Genomic DNA, 19,351 nt, shown 5'->3' with positions numbered 1-19,351 from the left:
CCCCAAGCACATCACCATAAATGGTTCATGCATTAAACTCATCTCAGTTGAACTCCTTGAATATGCCATCTCTTTCTTTCCAGGAATCTGATGTGTATACTCACTTCCACAAATTCTTTCCTTTAGAATTCCAGAAGTTTCCCTAGTCTGAGAAGAAAGATAACCTAGTTGAATTACCTTTTTAAAGAAAGTGATCTGCCTTTTCCCAAACATTTCACATATCCACCACACACTGTGCTCTCCTAAGTTAAAGTTGTCTTACTGTGTCTACACAATAAAAATTCATCTTGATCTGGTTCCAATTTATTTCAGCGGTTCTTCATCATCTTTCTTACAGAAAGGGACTGCTACAAACCCAATCACCTTTTTTCTCTTCTATTGAGATATGTTCAACTTGCCTTACCTGAAACACTTTGTTCACTTCCGAATGGGAGATAATACTTGACATGAATTCAATAACCACTTCTCTCTCATTCCTCCTGTATTCCCTGTCTTGGTATAGGAACCACCAAGAGAGGGTATCCCAAAATTGTCACTTGCCCTCATCTGCATTTGTCCTTAGATATTGAATCCTGTGGAATTAACTCCCTAAGTGCAGGTTGAGTATCCCTTATCCAAGATGCTTGAGACCAAAAATGTTTCAGAGTTCAGAGTTTTTTCAGATTTTGCAATACTTACATAGATATTGCAGGTTGAGCATCCTTATACTAAAAATCCAAAATCTAAAATGCTCTGAAACTTTTCAAGCATGGACATGACACTGATATAGCTTTAGATTCATTTTTATATTTTAGATTTTCATATTAGGAATGCTCAGCCTGTATTTTCTTTCAAATTCATCCATCTACTCCAGCCCCACAGTTAATACCTGAGTTCAGAATTTGATTCTTTTACACATAGATTATGAAAATATCTCTAGTCTCTGTATTCTCTTTAATTCTCATCACCATAGCCAAACTAATCTTTGTAAAAACACAAACATGATCATATCACCTCTCTTTCAGTTGCCTGTTAGGATAAAATCAAAACTCTTTGTCCTGGAGTGGACACAGAATCTGGCTACCAATTCCCTTTTCAGCATCAGCTTCTATCACCTGCCCTTTTATACCTGATCATCATCCTCATAACTGTCCCCATGCCTTTACTTTCACTGCTGTTTGTCTAGTGCACTTTTTACCTTTGCTCACTAACTCCCCCTATTCATCTCCAGACTCATCTTAGGTATTGTCTTTTCTAGAAATCTTTCTCATGAATCCCCCCATGCCCAAGTTGGTTGTGTGGTCCCTCTACGATTCTTTTGCTTCCCCTTCTCCACTTTCCTAGTTTACCACTATCCCTTTTACGGTGAGAAACTGTGTCTCTATCTTTTTAATCTCTGTACTTTTGCATATAGTGAGATTCTCAAGAAATGTTTCCTGAATGTGTGAATAAATGAATGAATGAACTGTGAATGAATACACTGTATTTGAATTTGCTGACTTACATAATGTCAATATAAGAATGCTGACTCTTTGGGGGATGGGACTATAACTCATGAAGCCAGTGTTTCCATTCCTCTCCCTTGAGGTAGGGCTGTATACAAATCAAGTTGGAATGATTAAGAATAGAAACAGATGAGCTTGAGTCACAGACCCTCCCCAGTCCTTAAAACTGTAGTTATGGAATGATAGAGCTGGCCTGAATTAACTGGGAGGGGAAGAGAGGGTGAGACTAATTTTGCCCCCAGGAGACACCAAGTTCTTCTACACCATCAGTCAGCCTTGAGCACAGATGGGAGAGAGGCCAGGCCTAAAAATACATCAGCCCTAGGTGACATCAGGGCTGTGTTCTTTCATGTCTAACTCACCCCAGATGGAGACGAGATCATTTGATGAACAGTCATTGAAACAGGCTGAGAAACTTGTATCACACTAGGAGTGATTATAGGGGCCAAATGCCACTAAGGATTTCCTAGTCAATTATAATGAACTCTGATAGAAATTTTAATAAGGATCCAGCAGCAACATCCTTGTCATCATCACTCTGAATTCATATTTATTGAGTGCCCAACAAATGTTAGTATCTTCTCAAAACAGTTGAACATCATTTCTGTGTCTATAAGTAATTAGGGAGTACTTACCACTATATTTTGATGCCAGTCACCCAAATACAACAAAAAATGAATTCCTATAAATATTTTAAAGCATGTGTGCAGAAGGGGTCCCAGATTGTATGCAAACATTCTCGATTAATGTTTTCTCCACTGCAAGTTACTCTCCCACCAAGCTTCCCCACAACTAGGAAGGAAGAAATACAGAAGGTATAGTCATGAGAAAGTCAATAAATTGGGGAAGCATTATTCCAGAGACATTTGGCAGTGTCAAAAAATACCAAGGAGAGGGACATATAAACAGAGTGATAGGAACCACCCCTGTCCATCTCTTGGTCCCTCCCTGTACAACTGTTCTTACTTAGCCTTTAAGCTTTAAGGTAAGTGGAAGACAGGAGTTAGACAATTCTGAAGGGCTGCTTGATTGTGCAATTACCTTTCAGGTGAGATCTTCTCCTTATTTTGCTGAAAGGAACACTTAGGACTTGGGTGTCTGTAAAATACCCTGGTTGAGTAAATTTTTGAGAAAATCATTGCTCTAGATGAATTTTGTAAATAGCCACTGGCCCACTGGCTTACAGGGAAAAAAAAGAATGGCAGTTGGGTTTAAAACAACATGCAAACACTAGGCTACACTACTGATACTGGCAGGTGGGTGCCAACTGGCCTAGTCTTAATACTTCCTTTCAGGGTTCCCTTCCCTCCCCTTTCCCACCCTCTCCAACCAATCTTCTTTCCAAGCTCAAGGTTTTAGGCAGTGGTCAAGCTCCATAGCATACGAATTGGTATTCTTCATGATGCTTTCCACCAACATGACTGGCTTGGGGTTTCTTCCAGCAAAGCAAGAGAGCCAGGTACAGATCAACATAGCTGCAGCTGCTCCACCTCCAGCACAATAATAGGCCCAGCCAAGACGACAGGTACCTGTGGAAACAGGGACAGAGACATAAGGGTTGGATTGTCTTCTCATACATTCTCTTTGGGAACAAACTATAGAACTGATCCTTGTAAGTATAGTCTTTATACATTCTCTTTTATTATTATGGTTAGGGTTATTATTATTATGGGTAGAGTGACAATAGGAAATAGTGAATGCAACTGGATTTCCTATTTCCTTTTTTCTTTCTTTGCTGACTATGGGTTTCTCCTTTAGCAAAAGACTGCAAAATTTTATTTTCCTGTTAGAGAGTTAAACTGGGGTGGTTGGGCAATGATAGTGTGGCAATGCTGCTAATGACAATGATGACCACAGCAACTTGATGAAGTGTCAAACATTATGCTAAGCTGTTTGTTTACACATTGATCATCACAGTAAATATATGATATGGTAACTCTTATTTGTTCTTAACAAAAGATGAGGCAACCAAGGCACATATTAAGTTAGCTGTAAAAAATCTCTCAGCTAGAAAGTGGCAGTCAGGATATGAACCATGGTGCATGATGACTTCAAGTTTTCACACCTTTTTGAGTTACTGGGGATTGAGCTCTGAGGTGCTCTACTACATCTCCAGTCCTTTCTGTTATTTTTTTTTTTTAATTTTTGGCCAGTTCTGCTAAGTTGCCCAGGCTGGCCATGAACATGCAATCCTCCTGCCAAGGTCTACTGAGTAGCTGGGATTACAGGATGTGCTGCCACATCCAGCAAAATCTCCATGCTTTTAACCTGAGTGATATACCTCTGTACATGGACTGCTTTCAAAGAGCCATATGCTGAGTAATCAAGAGATTTGACAGACAAAATCAAATCCCTTCTTTCTTACTACATGTCTGTCTCCTAATCCAGCCTTTCAACACTAGGGAGGAGAGGTATACATTGGAATCAAAGCCAAGTTTCTAGGAGATAGTTTTGATTTGAAGAGTAATGGGAAAAGGTATCTGCTCACATATATTCATCCCACCAGCTGCCATCTTATCAGAGGTAGATTCCTTTGTTCAAAGGATTTGTATTTTTTTTTTCAACAATCTTTCAAAAAGTACTGAAGCCCAGGGAAAAAATAGCTATTATTTTATGAGGTATGAGAGTAACTAACTGCTAAAATAAAGTGCATAAGCAAACAGGACTCCAGAAATTGTGGTAGTTGCCCAATTATACAAAATTGCAGAGAGGTCCTGAGAAGAGAAGTAGGCAGCAGCCTTTACTTACCTCACAGTCTTGCAGAAAGCTAGATTTGACTACGCTCAGTTGAGGATGTCAAGACTGAGATTTATGACAGTTTATCTTTAAAGGTTCAATTCAAATAAATAAGCAATTATTTCTGTTCTCATGGTACCCAGTGAACCCTAATTTTCCTCCTTTTAATTGACTAGTTGATGTGTCATAGAAAGACTCTGAGATGGCCCCAAGTAATGCTGTTTTGCTTTTCCATACATGTCAATCTAATTTATCACAAATCTCCCACCTCAGAAATAGTCTTTGTACCACCAAGTCATCACTCATACTGTCTCCTCAGCCAGAAACACCTTCTCTCCTTATTCACCAATTCATACCTTTTACAGAAAACTGTTTAGGAATTGGCATTTGCTGGAAACCTTGCCTGTTTTATTTCATTGTTCTCAAGTCACCTCAACCAAGCAGCTATCTAGAAATCTGTCCATATACCTCATACATAGCTGTTAAGCAAAACATTAGAAGGAATATTAATATTTCACATATTTTCATCTGCCCTTTCCTCCATTCTAAATTGTTTCTTTTCTTGATAATGCTTCATGTGCTTTTCCCCAGTGGGTACAATTTAACATGTGTGATCTAGTCTAATAGTACTTTGAAGCTGGGTACTCTTGCATATTTGACCTTCAACACCCAAAACTCTGGTTTAAATTTTGAATTAGGGTTGTGAAATGGGTAAGTAGTATTCTATTTGTTTCTAGAATGTGCCCTGAACCTTTCCTCCAGAAGGCCTCTTCACATTCTTTCTTTTGCAAAAAATGATTACTGAATGTGCACATGTATGTCTATACTTTCTACCATTCTCTTTGCTTAGTCAATCATTCTTTTAAAAAAAATTAGTTGTAGATGGACACAATACCTTTATTTTATTTATTTATTTGTATGTGGTGCTGAGGTTGGAATCCAGTGCCTCACATGTGCTACGAAAGTGTTCCACCACTGAGCTATAACCCCAGCCCCTAGACAATCATTCTTAAGAGCTCAGCACAGTCATTAATTCTTCTGTGAAACATTTCCTGACTTTGCTAAGTAAAATTCCCTTATCAAAGAGCATATGGCTCTTTGAAAGCAGTTCATGTACAGATGCTCTTGTACAAGTAAAGAGTTAGTAAAGAGTTAGTCCTTTTGAGGAGATAGTATTTTACCAACAGACCTGGATAGTATTATAACTTTCTGAAATTCCTGTGTCCCCAACCAAAATCATGGTTGTTGGCATCATATCTGCTATTATTCTCCCTCCCCCCTACCATTTTACAACCCAGATTGTCAATCTGTGAACATCCCAGCCAGCTATTGGTCCACTCATTAGACTGTGAACATTCTCAGCAGTCATTGGTTCAGATTGTCAGTCTGCGAACATCCTAGCCAGTCATTGGTCCACTCGTCAACCTGTGAACATTCTCAGCAGTCATTGGTCCAGATTGTCAGTCTGTGAACATTCTCATCAGTCATTGGTCTGTTATTAGCCTGCAAACTACTTAAGAATAGCTTCCCTGCCATTTTCTCTCTCTCTCCTCCTCCTCGTTTTCATGCTCTCTCCTCCTGACTTTCACTCTCTTTCTCTTGTGGCACTTTCTCTCTCTTTTCCTCTCATTTTCTCTCTCTCACCCTGCAGGGAGACACTGCCTGTTTGCTTAATAAAATCTCTTGCGTGAGTTCCCATGTCCGAAGTGGTTTCTGGGTGCTTTCAATGGTGAAACCCAACTATAAAACTATGAAAATTATGAAAGTCTCCCAGAGAAAGGACAGATTTGAAAGAGCAGCCTCCTTAGAGAAAGGAATCCAACTATCTCCAAAGTGGCCTTGATATGAACAGTGGTAGACTCTGGAAAGAGTAGACTGAAGAATACCATATTGAAGTCATCAGCCAATAGATCTGTATCCTCCTTCTTACTGCATCTCCCCTAAACACACGAACACACATACACACACACACACACACACACACACACACAAACAAACACACATACATATACACTTACTTGTTCAAAGTAGGTGTTTTTATAAAATGGCTATGGAATTCACAGAATGAAAACTCTGGAGATTAACATCATTTCTGTCACTGGGAGGAGGACTGCAGACTTTATTGTATTCCGTTTACAGGCTGGAATATAAGGCTCAGGAATAGCTCTAGGAAATCACTCAGAAGTAGAAGAGATAAAAGCAGGGGATCCAGACCAAGTCTGCTACTCTTTGCCCCTAATCATGCTTTAGGAAATCCCATCAAAGTACTGTTGATTCTTATATTCTTCTGACAAATAATTATTGAGGGACTACTATGTGCCAAGCATTTTGAATACATCATCTCATTTGATTCTCACAACTCTCTTAATTATTTCCATATATGGTGGTAGGATGTGAGTTTCAGAAAGGAAAGAAAACTTGTGTTAGAAATGAAACTTATTACCTAAAAGTGTCAGTGTTTAGGTTTGAAGGCCAGGCCTCATCTGAAGCTCAAAACTCAAAACTAAAAGCTCAATGCAATCCATGTCTATCATGTCAGAACAAAGTCAAGGACACAAATTATTATGGTCTAAATCTTATGGGAAAGTACAATACCTTCAACTGATCACATCACATTTCTGGGCCTCTGTTTCCTTTTCTTTAAATGGGAGAAATTTTACTAAAGAAATTTCTAAAAGCCCATTCCAATTCAAATTTGCCATTATGCTATGAATATAAGTGCTTTAAGAGACACATGAGAAAAGATTATAAGAATATTGAGGAAAAGAGAAATTATTTGTAGCTAGTAGAATTCAGGCTCAGGTAAGGCTTTATAGAGGAGATGGCATTTCAACTTGGCTTTAAAAGTGGAAAGTGGGCATTTCAGACAGAGGGAGTGGTTAGTGTGAGGGAAGTTATAAGAGTGAGAAAGCAGATGACATGTTTCAGGAGCAGCATATCAGTCAGAATTGTTTTAGTAAAGGAGCAATAGTTGGCATATAATAAGCCATATCTACATCAGAGATGTTCATAAATCTGTTATCTTTCTCAAAGTAGCAGAAAACAATGGAATGTTCTTGACCAAGAGATGATTTGATAGAGCAAGTTTTCTCCACCTTGACACTATTGATATTTCAGACTGGATAATTTTTTTAATTTTTGTACTTGAAATTGAGCCTAGGGGCACTTAACCACTGAGCCACATCTGAAGCCCTATGTATTTATTTATTTATTTATTTATTTATTTATTTATTTTGATATAAATCTTTTTTTAATTGTAAAGAAATGGGGTACAACTTGTTTCTCTGGTTGTACATGAAGTAGAGGCATACCATTTGTGTAATCATACATTTACATGGAGTAATGGTGTTTGATTCATTCTGTTATTTTTTTTTCCTTCCCCCATCCCCTCCCATCCCTCTTTTCCTTCTATACAGTTCCTCCTTCCTCCATTCTTGCCTCCTTCCCACCCCCCATTATGTATCACCATCCCCTTATCTGCAAAATCATTCACCCTTTGGTTTTTTGAGATTGGTTTATGTCACTTAGCATGATATTCTCCAATTTCATCCATTATTTTGAGACAGGGTCTCGCTGAGTTACTTAGGGCCTTGTTAAGTTGCTGAGGCTGGCTTCAAACTGGAGGTTCTCCTGCCTCAGCTTCCTGAGCTCGTGGGATTACAGGCGTGAGCCACCACATCTGACTCAGACTGAAGAATTCTTTGCTGGGGTGGGGAGGGAAAATGTGTAGAAAGAAGTTACCCTGTATATCGTGGTACCCTGGATACTACCTACTGGATGTCCACAGCAAATTGTCCCTTCCTGTTCCAGAAAATGATAAATGGGTAGGGGGTATAGTTCTATAATAGAGTGCTTGCCTAAGCATGCATGAGGCCATGGATTCCATCCCCAACACCACGAGTAAGTGAATAAATAAATAAGCTTTTTTAAAAAAGAGAAGACAATTTAAGAAAGAAAAGAAAAATATTGACATCATTGCCAAATGTCCCTGGGGTAAGGGGATGTTTCTTCTCATTGAGAGTCACCCTGTTAGAGGTATAGTTTGGGAATATTAACCTGAAAGCCCTTTGTAAAAGATTGGAAGGGAGACAAACAGTTAACTAGAAGCCAAGGATACTGTTGCACATCCAACAATGCATAAAACAGTTTCCTACAACAAAGAAGGATCTAGCCAAAAATGTCAATATTGTGGAGGTTGAGCAACTCTCCTCTAGGCAAACACCAGATATTTACACATTAAATTCCCTTCAAAATGAACCTTGGCCACTGAACGATTAGTCCAACAGAATGGAATGTCCTCATTTAAGAATGACCATGCATGGTTCCTTTTTGACATGGGAAGCAGACCAGGATTGAAGTTTCCTGGAAAACTAGAGAAGGTCAAGAGAGAGATCTACATGGTGCTGAGGAGGAAGTTCTGATTTCCTGGGAGTTAGGACCATAGACTTTGAAAAACTCTTTTAACTCCACTGGGTCTAAGCTCTCTCACCCTGAAAATGGGGGTGGGTGATAATTAAATACCTCCCAAAGACAGGGCAGTAGGACCAGATGAATTCTTGTAATACCTTGAGAAAGAGCCAGACTTGTTGCTACCTTGCCTTTGGGTTGAATGCACAGATTCTTAACCTCCACTCTAGACTTGTTCAAGGGCCTTTGTCCTCAGAAAGTATTGCTGACATCACACTGAGGTTTTCTCTACGTCCATGCCTGAATATCTGTGAAGCAAAAGACTGCATGACAGGACAGAGAGAGAAGGGTTCTAACTGCAAATTAGCTTTATGCAAAGTTTCTGGATGAGCCCTGAGATAAGCCTGTTCCTTTCTGTGTGCTTCTATATCGTTTCTAACACCCTATCTGTGAGTCACTCTATTCCAGTGTTGAATTTGCTGTGACAGGATTCCTCATAAAAGTTATTAAATCATCACTCAGCAGTGGGCCTGACATTTAAATCAAGACATGTTGCTTTTCTTCCAAGTTGCAAATCAAATTGGTTTGGAGTTTGACTCTGTTTCCTTTGATTCAGCATTAAATTATATTATTATAACTCTACTGTTTAGAGAAAAATTGTCACTGGTTGTCACGTCAAGTGACCACTTTCTATAGAGCCCCAGTCCTATGGTCTTTAAAGATCTACTCTCTAGCCAGCTGTCAAGTTATACTGATAAGCTACTGGGAGGAGTTAGCCCAAAACTAATGCTTGTGGTAGGACCTAGCATTGATGTGGGCATCAGAGTTGAAATTACAATAGGACAGAGTCTAACAGAGAGAATCCACCTTCAGAGGACATGTTCAGAATACCAGGTTAGAAGCCATGAATGCTGGAGAACCAATCTAAAGCAAGGGGTCCTCCTTGGAAGAAGAGGGAAGCAAATAGTGAAAATGAAATGAAATGTTGAAAAAGGCATACAAAGAGAATGAGATAAGTCTACCTTTTGAGTTTCTTGAATCTTCTCTTTTAGAGAATCATCTGATGGAACCTGAAACCCTGAAAAGTAAGAGGAAGAGATGGGGGCAGAAATACAGAAAGCAAATTATGACAACTAATACCTCCCAAACTGACTACAGCTAGAGGTGATATAATGAAACTGTCAGATATTTGAAGGTTGATTTGACACAGGTATTACCAACAATCAAGTTCTGAGAGCTCTTAGAAAATCATGCTTGCAATCTAGGATCAGTGGTAAGAATCTCTGGATATTGGTATGTTAGGAGAGAGGCTGCTGAGAGGGGAAGGGATAGAAATTGCAAAGGAACTTGGAGTTTCAGAGTGGGAGAAGAAGGGATAAAGCTGTTTGGAGAATATGAATGATTCTAGAGTGTAGAAAGGAGGTTGTGTTTCTCTACAAGGGTGAGATCTGAATTCTTAGAGTCAGGAAATTGGGGAGAAGTCTAACATCTTTTTGGCAGCTTGTGTACTCCAGTAACTAGAAAGTTGGTGAGATATGCTCTGGCCTTATATAGGCAAGATAAGGCAAGAAGTGAGCCCAAGGTCATAAAAACACCTGTGAGAACCTGCTTATCATCCTCAATCTCACCTTCCAGTGAAAGGAGTCAAGGCAGATATGTAGACATGTCTGTTTGGGAGCCATCTGTGGAAGCCTTCACAACTTTCTCCATATCAAACCAGGATGTTTATACTGTCTCTTATAGCAAGACCCTCAGCTACAATGAGATACCAAGGAAATTTTAGAATTTAATAGCAGAGAGTGAAGGAATGAAGTAGAGATCAAAGAACAAAAGGAGACTAATGGGGTAGGTGCAAGAAAATTAGAACATGTTGTGGTTTGGATATGAATTGTCCCCCCAAAACTGGTGTACTGAATGCTTGATTCCCAAAACAGCAATGTTCAGAAGTGGGGCTTCTGGAAAGTAATTGGATCATGTGGGTTCTGACCTCATTAGTGGATTAATCCATTAAGGAATTCATAGTTAAACAATTTTGGGATGTGGTAGAAACTGTAAGAGGAGGAGCCTAATTGCGAGTGAGTCCTTGGGTGCATGCCCTTGGATATCATATCTTTTTCCCCTGACTCCTCTCTCTGCTTCCCTGCTGCCATAACCTGAGCAGCATTCCTTTGCCATGCCCTTCCACCATAATGCTCTACCTTACTTCAGGCCCAAAGTAATGGAGCCAACTGACAATGGACTGAAACTTCTAAAACTGTGAGCCAAAATAACTTTCTTCCTGTAAGTTGATATTCTCAGGGATAAAATGCTGACTAACAAAGAACACTAAGATCATGGGTATGTGTGGACTGAGAAGTGGGAGGAACCAGACCTCTTTCTAGTGAGGGTATTATTTTTTCCAGTGCAAATTCAGCTCAGGTAAGCTAACCATTCTTCCCATCACTGTGGCACCATTTAAGTTGATGAAATTAGGCTACAACTTACCTCCTAAACTGCTGTTTGGAGTGTATGGTAGGGGTGGTGAGGGAAGGAGGGGATTGCTATTTGCTGATTTGGCATATTTTTTGCCACAGAGACCTGAATTTTATGACAATGGAAGCAGTAGGGTTTAGGAAGAAGCTGGTGGTCCCTTCTGTTCAGAGGTGACTTTAGGGTCTGCATAGGCAGCAACATAAAACTATTTTTAATGCAGCCAAGCTAAATGAGCAGAGAACTTTCTCCACTAGGTTCCAGAAAACAGATGAATAATCTTCAAAGATAAAGCAAAGCCAACGAATTCAAGAGCAATTGCCAAACACCCTACCACCCCCACCACAGTCCCCGTAAAAAGACAGCCAAAGCTATGAGAACAGCTCTCTTCTCACACTCCAGCCTGGGTGTGAGTGTCACCAGCAGCCCAGATTGGAGGCCCAGAACCTAGTGAATATTCCAGAAGCCTGCCAGGATCCCTTGGCAGAGATGAAGGAAAAAAATTCTGAAAATTTCACTTGTTCAGGTAAACACATTATTGCAGGGAGGCACTGGTGCTTTAACCCTGTCAGATCTGTTACAGAAGTAGGACTTTCTGGGTTCCCAACTTCATCTTGGTCCCATCCAAGGCTCTGAAAGGTAATAGAAGACCAGGGCACTTTCTAGAAGTCAGAGGTGTGAGGAGTGAAAAGCCAAGTCCTCATGATGACAGAGATGTCCTTATTTGACTGAGTACATCTCTCATGCACAGTTCTGCCAAGCAAACTGAGTCCTTCTATTGAAACCTTCCCTGTCACTATTGAGTGTTTGCTTCTGAGATGTCCTCAGGTTTTGCCTATATTTGCTTTTTATTTCATTTCCTGTATAGCTATCGCCTTTGTGGTACTTTAAAATGTCTCAGGCCAACTTAAATTGTATTTCTTGGTCTTTCTCCAGATTGACCCCACCTGCCTGTGGAAAAACTTCCTTGTTACCCTGTGTTGCCCTTTGTACGGCCTATCAGTCATACCTGAATTAGCTTCTCAGAATAGCTTTGGGCACTCTCCCCAAGGAGACAGATAAAAAAAACATCAGCTAACCAAATATTGGACCTCTTTGATTCAGCATAAGCTCTCTAGGACACTTGGTTTCTAAGAAATTGGCTCCACTCCTCTTAACATCTGCCTAATAGCCCCCTGCTTATATCCACTTAAACTTTCTCAGCACCACTTGAACTGGAACAGAGTAGCTAATATCAATCAAATGCTTCCACATGTCAGGCAGTGTAGTAAGCTGGTTTTATTTTCAGCACTGGAGATTGAACCTAGGGGCACTTAACCACTGAGCCACATGCCCAGTCCTTTTTATGTTTTATTTTGGGACAGTGTCTCACTAAGTTGCTTAGGGCCTCACTAAGTTGCTGAGGCTGGCTTCAAACTTGGGATCTTCCTGCCTCAGCCTCCCAAGTCCCTGGGATTACAAGTGTGCACCACTGAGTCTGGCTGTATTAAACTCTTTAAACAAGTTTTTCCCATGTAGGTAAGATCAATAAGCCAGATAAGTGAAAGGAAGCCATAAATTGGACAGGTAAACAGGCTATTAGTGTGGCAGGTGCTATGATGGTGAGTGCTACAAGCATGCAGATAATAGGTATTAAATCCAGCTTAAAGAGGGAAAAGATGCTTCAAGGAAGAGTAAGAAGTTGGCTAGGTAAAGAAAGGGAGAAGGGTATTCCTAGAAAAGGGAGTGACATCTGTAAAGTTGCAAAGTTGTTAAAGAAAATGACATTTTTAAGGAGGCCAGGCAAGAGCAGAAGACAGAGTGGTGATGGACGTGATGGCCATAGTCCCTGCAGGCCTTGCTATAGAATCTAGACTTTATTTTGAAGGCAATGGGAAACTATCACTATAGAATAAATGGCATCAGATATGAATTTTAGAAACATCACATTGGCCATGTAATTGGAGGTAGATAAAAAGGGTGGTGTACAACATTTTTGGGACTACGAAGAGGAAGGAAGTCAGGGACTCTTTCCAGTAATCCAGATGAGAACTTACAGTAAGGGAAAAAAGAGTGTCTAGCGTTCTCCTTGTGTGCCATAGCATTGTGACAGTGTTCACTCCTTTTGATGAAGAAGTAAATTTGGCTTGACATCTTTACGGTTGAATTTGTTAGATAGCTATATAAATGTCTCCTCAAATAAACTACAAGCTCCTTGAAGATTATATCCTTGAATTCTCTGCATTTTTACAGTGCCTTATTCAGCATCTTGTATATAGTGAAGAACCAGAATATGTTAATTGAACGACTGCTATTCATTTTGACATAATCCTCAAATTCTTAAGAATGCTGGAAGGCCAGACTCTGCAAGCTGACCTGCCTCAGGACTCAAGAGTGAGTGTTCCTTCATTTCAGCCATTGACTTAGTCCAACTGCAGGAATGCCAGCATTAAGCATCGACTATTTCCATCCATTCTCCATCAGCCAACGGTTATATACCATAGTGACTTATCCTGGATACTAGGTCCCTGAGTAATAAGACACGCCACAAATAATACCATCTATGAATATAGCACCTTACAATTTGCAAGGTATTTTTACCATCCTTATCTCAGTTAGTACTCTTTCATTTGTTTGATTCATTTTAAGTACCAATAGAAGCAAGAAGATCATTCTACAGGAAAGAACTGAGCAACCACATGAAGTATCCGACCAAAGTCCCCACTGAGTGAAAGGGTACAGAGATTTGACCAAGGATTTTGTGAGCTAGGGAAGTCAGTTTGATACAAAGAGAAAAGCCTGGGATGAGACTTACAGGGAACTATATTTGAAGCCATGCCATGTCACTTATAAACTGAACCTTGGGGCAAGTCATTTAATCTTTCTGAGTTTCAGAAGTGATGCTACTTAATAGCTGGGAGGATCAAATAAGATGGCACATTAGCTATGGAAACACTTAGCACAGAGTCTAGAACAATGAATATTTTTTTTTATTACGTTTATTGATTTCCTGATGTTGAACCAACCTTGCATACCTGGGATGAAGCCCACTTGATCATGGTGCACTATCTTTTTAATATGTTTTTGTATGCGATTTGCTAAAATTTTGTTGAGAATTTTTGTGTCGATGTTCATTAAGGATATTGGTCTGAAATTTTCTTTCCTTGATGAGTCTTTGTCTGGTTTAGGTATCAGGGTGATATTGGCTTCATAGAATGAGTTTGGGAGGGTTCCCTCCTCTTCTATTTTATGGAATACTTTGAGAAGTATTGGAATGAGCTCTTCTTTAAAGGTTTTGTAGAACTCGGCTGAGAACCCATCTGGTCCCGGACTTTTCTTTGTTGGAAGGCTTTTGATGACTTCTTCTATTTCAGTACTTGAAATTGGTCTATTTAAATTGTTTATGTCCTCCTCGTTCAGTTTAGGCAATTCATATGTCTCTAGAAACCTGTTGATGTCTTCGAAATTTTCTATTTTGTTGGAGTATAGATTTTCAAAATAGCTTCTAATTATGTTTTGTATTTCAATCCTGTCTGTTGTGATATTTCCTTGTTCATTCCGAATTTTAGTGATTTGGGTTTTCTCTCGTCTTCTCTTTGTTAGTGTGGCTAAAGGTTTATCAATTTTGTTTATTTTTTCGAAGAACCAACTATTTATTTTGTCAATTTTTTGTATTGTTTCTTTTGTTTCAATTTCATTGATTTCAGCTCTGAGTTTAACTATTTCCTGTCTTCTACTACTTTTGGTGTTGGTCTGTTCTTCTTTTTCTAGGGCTTTGAGCTGTAGCGTTAGGTTGTTTATTTGTTGAGTTTTACTTCTTTTATTAAATGCGCTCCATGAAATAAATTTCCCTCTAAGTACTGCTTTCATAGTGTCCCAGAGATTTTGATATGATGTTTCTTTGTTCTCATTTACCTCTAAGAATTTTTTAATTTCCTTCCTAATATCTTCTGTTATCCATTCATCATATAATAGCATATTGTTTAATCTCCAGATGTTGGAATAGTTTCTGTGTTTTACTCTTTCATTTATTTCTAACTTCAATCCATTATGATCTGATAGAATACATGCTAGTGTCTCTATCTTCTTGTATTTGCTAACATTAGCTTTGTGGCATAATATATGGTCTATTTTAGAGAAGGATCCATGTGCTGCTGAGAAGAAAGTGTATTCGCTCTTGGTTGGATGGTATATTCTATAAATGTCCGTTAAGTCTAAATTATTGATTGTGTTATTGAGATCTATGGTTTCTTTGTTCAATTTTTGTCTGGAAGATCTGTCCAGTGGTGAGAGAGGCGTGTTAAAATCACCTAGTATTATTGTGTTATGGTCTATTTGGTTTCTGAAATTGAGAAGGATTTGTTTGACATACATGGATGAGCCACTGTTTGGGGCATAGATGTTTATGATTGTTATATCTTGCTGATTTATGCTTCCCTTAAGCAGTATGAAATGATCTTCTTTATCCCTTCTGACTAACTTTGGCTTGAAGTCCACTTTATCTGAAATGAGGATGGATACTCCAGCTTTTTTGCTGAGTCCATGCACATGGTATGTTTTTCCCCATCCTTTCACCTTTAGTCTATGGGTATCTTTTTCTATGAGGTGAGTCTCTTGCAGGCAACATATTGTTGGATCTTTCTTTTTAATCCAATCTGCCAGTCTATGTCTTTTGATTGATGAATTCAGGCCATTAACATTCAGGGTTATTATAGAGATATGATTTGGTTTCCCGGTCATTTGGTTCATTTTTTAAATTTTATTTATTTATTTGTTTGACACAACTTGTTTCCTCCTTTATTTGACAATTCCTTTAGGATAATTCCTCCCTTTGCTGATTTGCTGCTTTGTTTTTCATCTCTTCCTCATGGAATATTTTGCTGAGAATGTTTTGTAATGCTGGCTTTCTTTTTGTAAATTCTTTTAGCTTTTGTTTATCATGGAAGGATTTTATTTCATCATCAAATTTGAAGGTAAGTTTTGCTGGGTATAAGATTCTTGGTTGGCATCCATTTTCTTTCAGGGCTTGAAAAATGTTGTTCCAGGCCCTTCTAGCTTTTAGGGTCTGGATTGAAAAGTCTGCTGATATCTGTATTGGTTTCCCCCTGAATGTAATTTGGTTCTTTTCTCTCACAGCTTTTAAAATTCTGTCTTTATTTTGTATGTTAGGTATTTTCATTATAATGTGCCTTGGTGTGGGTCTGTTGTAATTTTTTGTATTTGGAGTCCTATAAGCCTCTTGAACTTGATTTTCCATTTCATTCTTCAGATTTGGGAAATTTTCTGATATTATTTCATTGAATAAATTGTTCATTCCTTTGGCTTGTTTCTCTAGGCCTTCCTCAATCCCAATAATTCTTAAATTTGGCCTTTTCATGATATCCCATAGTTCTTGTAGATTCTGTTCATGATTTCTTACCATCTTCTCTGTTTGTTCAACTTTGTTTTCAAGGTTAAATATCTTGTCTTCAATGTCTGAGGTTCTGTCTTCCAGGTGTTCTATCCTATTGGATATGCTTTCTATGGAGTTCTTAATTTGGTTTATTGTTTCTTTCATGTCAAGGATTTCTGTTTGGTTTTTTTTCAATATCTCTAACTCTTTATTGAAATGATCTTTTGCTTCCTGTATTTGCTCTTTTAACTGTCGATTGGTGCGATCATTCAATGCTTGCATTTGCTCTTTCATCTCATCGTTTGCTTCTCTGATCATTTTAATTATGTACATTCTGAACTCCTTTTCTGTCATTTCTTCTGCCATGCTGTCATTGGGTTTCATTGATGTAACATCTAGATTTGTTTGCAGCATTTTCTTTCCTTGTTTTCTCATATTGTTCAGGTATCAGTTGACCGCTGAGATATTGCAGATTTCCTCTATTGACTTACAATGTCCCTGAAGATTTCTATATATATCCCCCCTTAGCCTTCAGTAGGCTGAAGTCTTGGAGGAAGTTGATAATGCGGAGCTCCACAAGGAATCTGCCTCTCTAGGAGTGGTGGCCTTCAGGTGGGGTATAATCCCTGCTAGTGGGCAGAGGTGCCTCCACTTGTTGACCCATGGTCATCCAAAGGGGACCTAGGCTGTGGGCTGAGGCAAGGCCTGTTTGGGCCTGAGTCTCTGGTTTTACCGTCCTTGTGGGGAAACCTCACCCGGCAGGGAAGACTCACCCGGTGGGGAGGTCTCGCTGGTCAGTTCCCTCCTAGAGGTTCCCCTCAATTACAGCTACCGCCTGGGCTGGGCTGCCTTCCTCTGCAAAGTTCTCAGGGGCCCGGCCCTACCTCCTGGCTAGAACAATGAATATTTCTCAGCTCCTCTTTCTCTCAGCTAAACACTGTCTACTGGTCTATCAGCTCCCCAAAATGTGTGGGAGAGCTTTAAGATACAGATTTCTCACTGGGTGTGGTGGTGTAGGCCTGTAATCCCAGAGACTCTGGCGGAGGCTGAGGCAGAAGGGTCACAAATTTGAGGCCAGCCTCTGCAGCTTCGTGAGACTTTGTCTCAAAATATTAAAAAAGGGCTGGGGATATGGCTCTGGGTTTTAATGTATATATGTATACACATTCATACACACACACACACACACACACACACAGATTCCTAGGATTTGCTCTATATGTACAGGTTTCATATCTGTGAGAAAGGGCCCAAATGACTCTATGTGCAGCCCACACTGGTTGAGCTTTTAGAGAAAAAGCCACAGGGAATTAACATATATTGAGACTCTACACTGTCTACACTGTACTTGACACAGTGCTAGGGGCTTTCACTTGGGAGATAACTTTTAAATGTTTCTCACCATTTGTCACAATTCATTTGGATGGAGCTTGGTGACAATGGCTTGAAAAAAATTATGACACAGAATACAGACACAATATTCACCCCTATAACTCTAGGCAGGAAATTGCTACTAGGATTGCAATTGTCCCTGGTTTTCCTCCTTGCCCCTGTCTTTGAAACCCATCAGCTGTGTTAATAAACCTTCTGGGTTTGTTTGACCTATCACAACAATCATAGTAGTAGCAGTTACTCTTAATGCTTATTGGGTGCAGGCCCATCCTTACCTTCAGACCCATTTAAAATAGGTTCTGCTCCTTGAGAGCATTATGTTAAGTGAAATAAGCCAAACCCACAAAGTCAAGGTTCACGTGTTTTCTCTCATATGTTGAAACTAGAGAGGAAAAGGGAAAAGAAAGTTTGGGAAGGTCTCATGAAAATCAAAGGGAGATCAGTAAAGAAGAGGAAAGAGACCAAGGGAAGGAAGACAGGAGGGAAAAGGAAAACACTGGATGATGATCCTGACCAAATAATTGCATTACAGTGTGTGCATGTACAAATATGTAACAACAAAACCCACTATTATGTATCATTATAATGCAGCAATAAAAAATATGAAAAAATTAAAAATAAGATAGGTTCTGTTTTTAAACAAAGGCTTAAGACAATTTCATTCTACAATAGACAGGAGAAATTAACTCGCAATAAATGGTGAAGGAAGAAAAGGAAACCAACAGTGAGGTTTACATAAGGGACACCAGTGGAAGAAATGGAAGCAAAGAAATTGTGATTCACATTCTTCCATGAGGGTCAGAAGCAGGACTGAGAAAACAGCAAAGAACCAGATGAATTTGCTGACTTTACTGCCATCGTGTGGCACTCTGATGTATAGACAACCAGCTCACAGTTGTGCATTCATTATTTCAATTAGCAAGCCTACTGGGCCTTCTGCAAGACACTGGGGAAATAATGCCAAGTAAAGCAGAGAACCTGCCTTTGAGGACTTTGTAAAAGTCTTTGTTTCTCTCTCTGGAGTCACCAAGCTGTAAGGCACTTTAGGGATCAGCACCCTTTTCTCATGCAGACTATTTCAGGAAAGAGAAAAATGTACATAACACCATCATTATTTTTTCTATTCAAAATGAAAATAGCTTCGTGTCCCCTGGGAGGTATAGAGTCTCATTACTTTAAGCATCTCACTATTTTGAATAGAGAAGATGATCCATGAGAAAAATCTAACACATTAGTTTTCAAATCTCTTAACCCTTACACATGGGTAGAACACTGGTTTTATAAAGTCCTTTTATGTATGCTTTTCCGTTTCCTGGCCAAAACAGTTTCTGAAGATAGGTAATATCATCTTCACATTAGTCCTGGGGAAATGGGTATAAAGAAGTGAAATAAATGTCTGTAGCCAAACAGACAAACCAACAGAACCATCCTACCTTCCACAGAAGAGTGACAAGAGTCTGCCAGAGATATTCAGTCAACTTAATTTGCTCCC

General features: G+C 39.3%; 1 protein-coding gene across 2 annotated transcripts in view; it reads right to left on the bottom strand.

The window, feature by feature from the left end:
• Positions 1–2,207: 2,207 nt before the first annotated feature.
• Positions 2,208–19,351, bottom strand: part of LHFPL1 (LHFPL tetraspan subfamily member 1) — a 102,122-nt gene continuing 84,978 nt past the window's right edge. For both annotated transcript variants that reach the window (XM_079124871.1, XM_079124872.1), the window contains one exon: positions 2,208–3,013. In XM_079124871.1, coding sequence (XP_078980997.1) covers positions 2,832–3,013 — 182 coding nt within the window. In that variant the 3' untranslated portion in view covers positions 2,208–2,831. The remainder of the gene's footprint in view (positions 3,014–19,351) is intronic.

This window comes from Sciurus vulgaris (assembly GCF_902686455.1).
Source record: "Sciurus vulgaris genome assembly, chromosome: X".
NCBI lineage: Eukaryota > Metazoa > Chordata > Mammalia > Rodentia > Sciuridae > Sciurus > Sciurus vulgaris.
The sequence above is the reverse complement of the archived record's forward strand: the minus strand, read 5'-3'. Positions and strand labels throughout refer to the sequence as shown.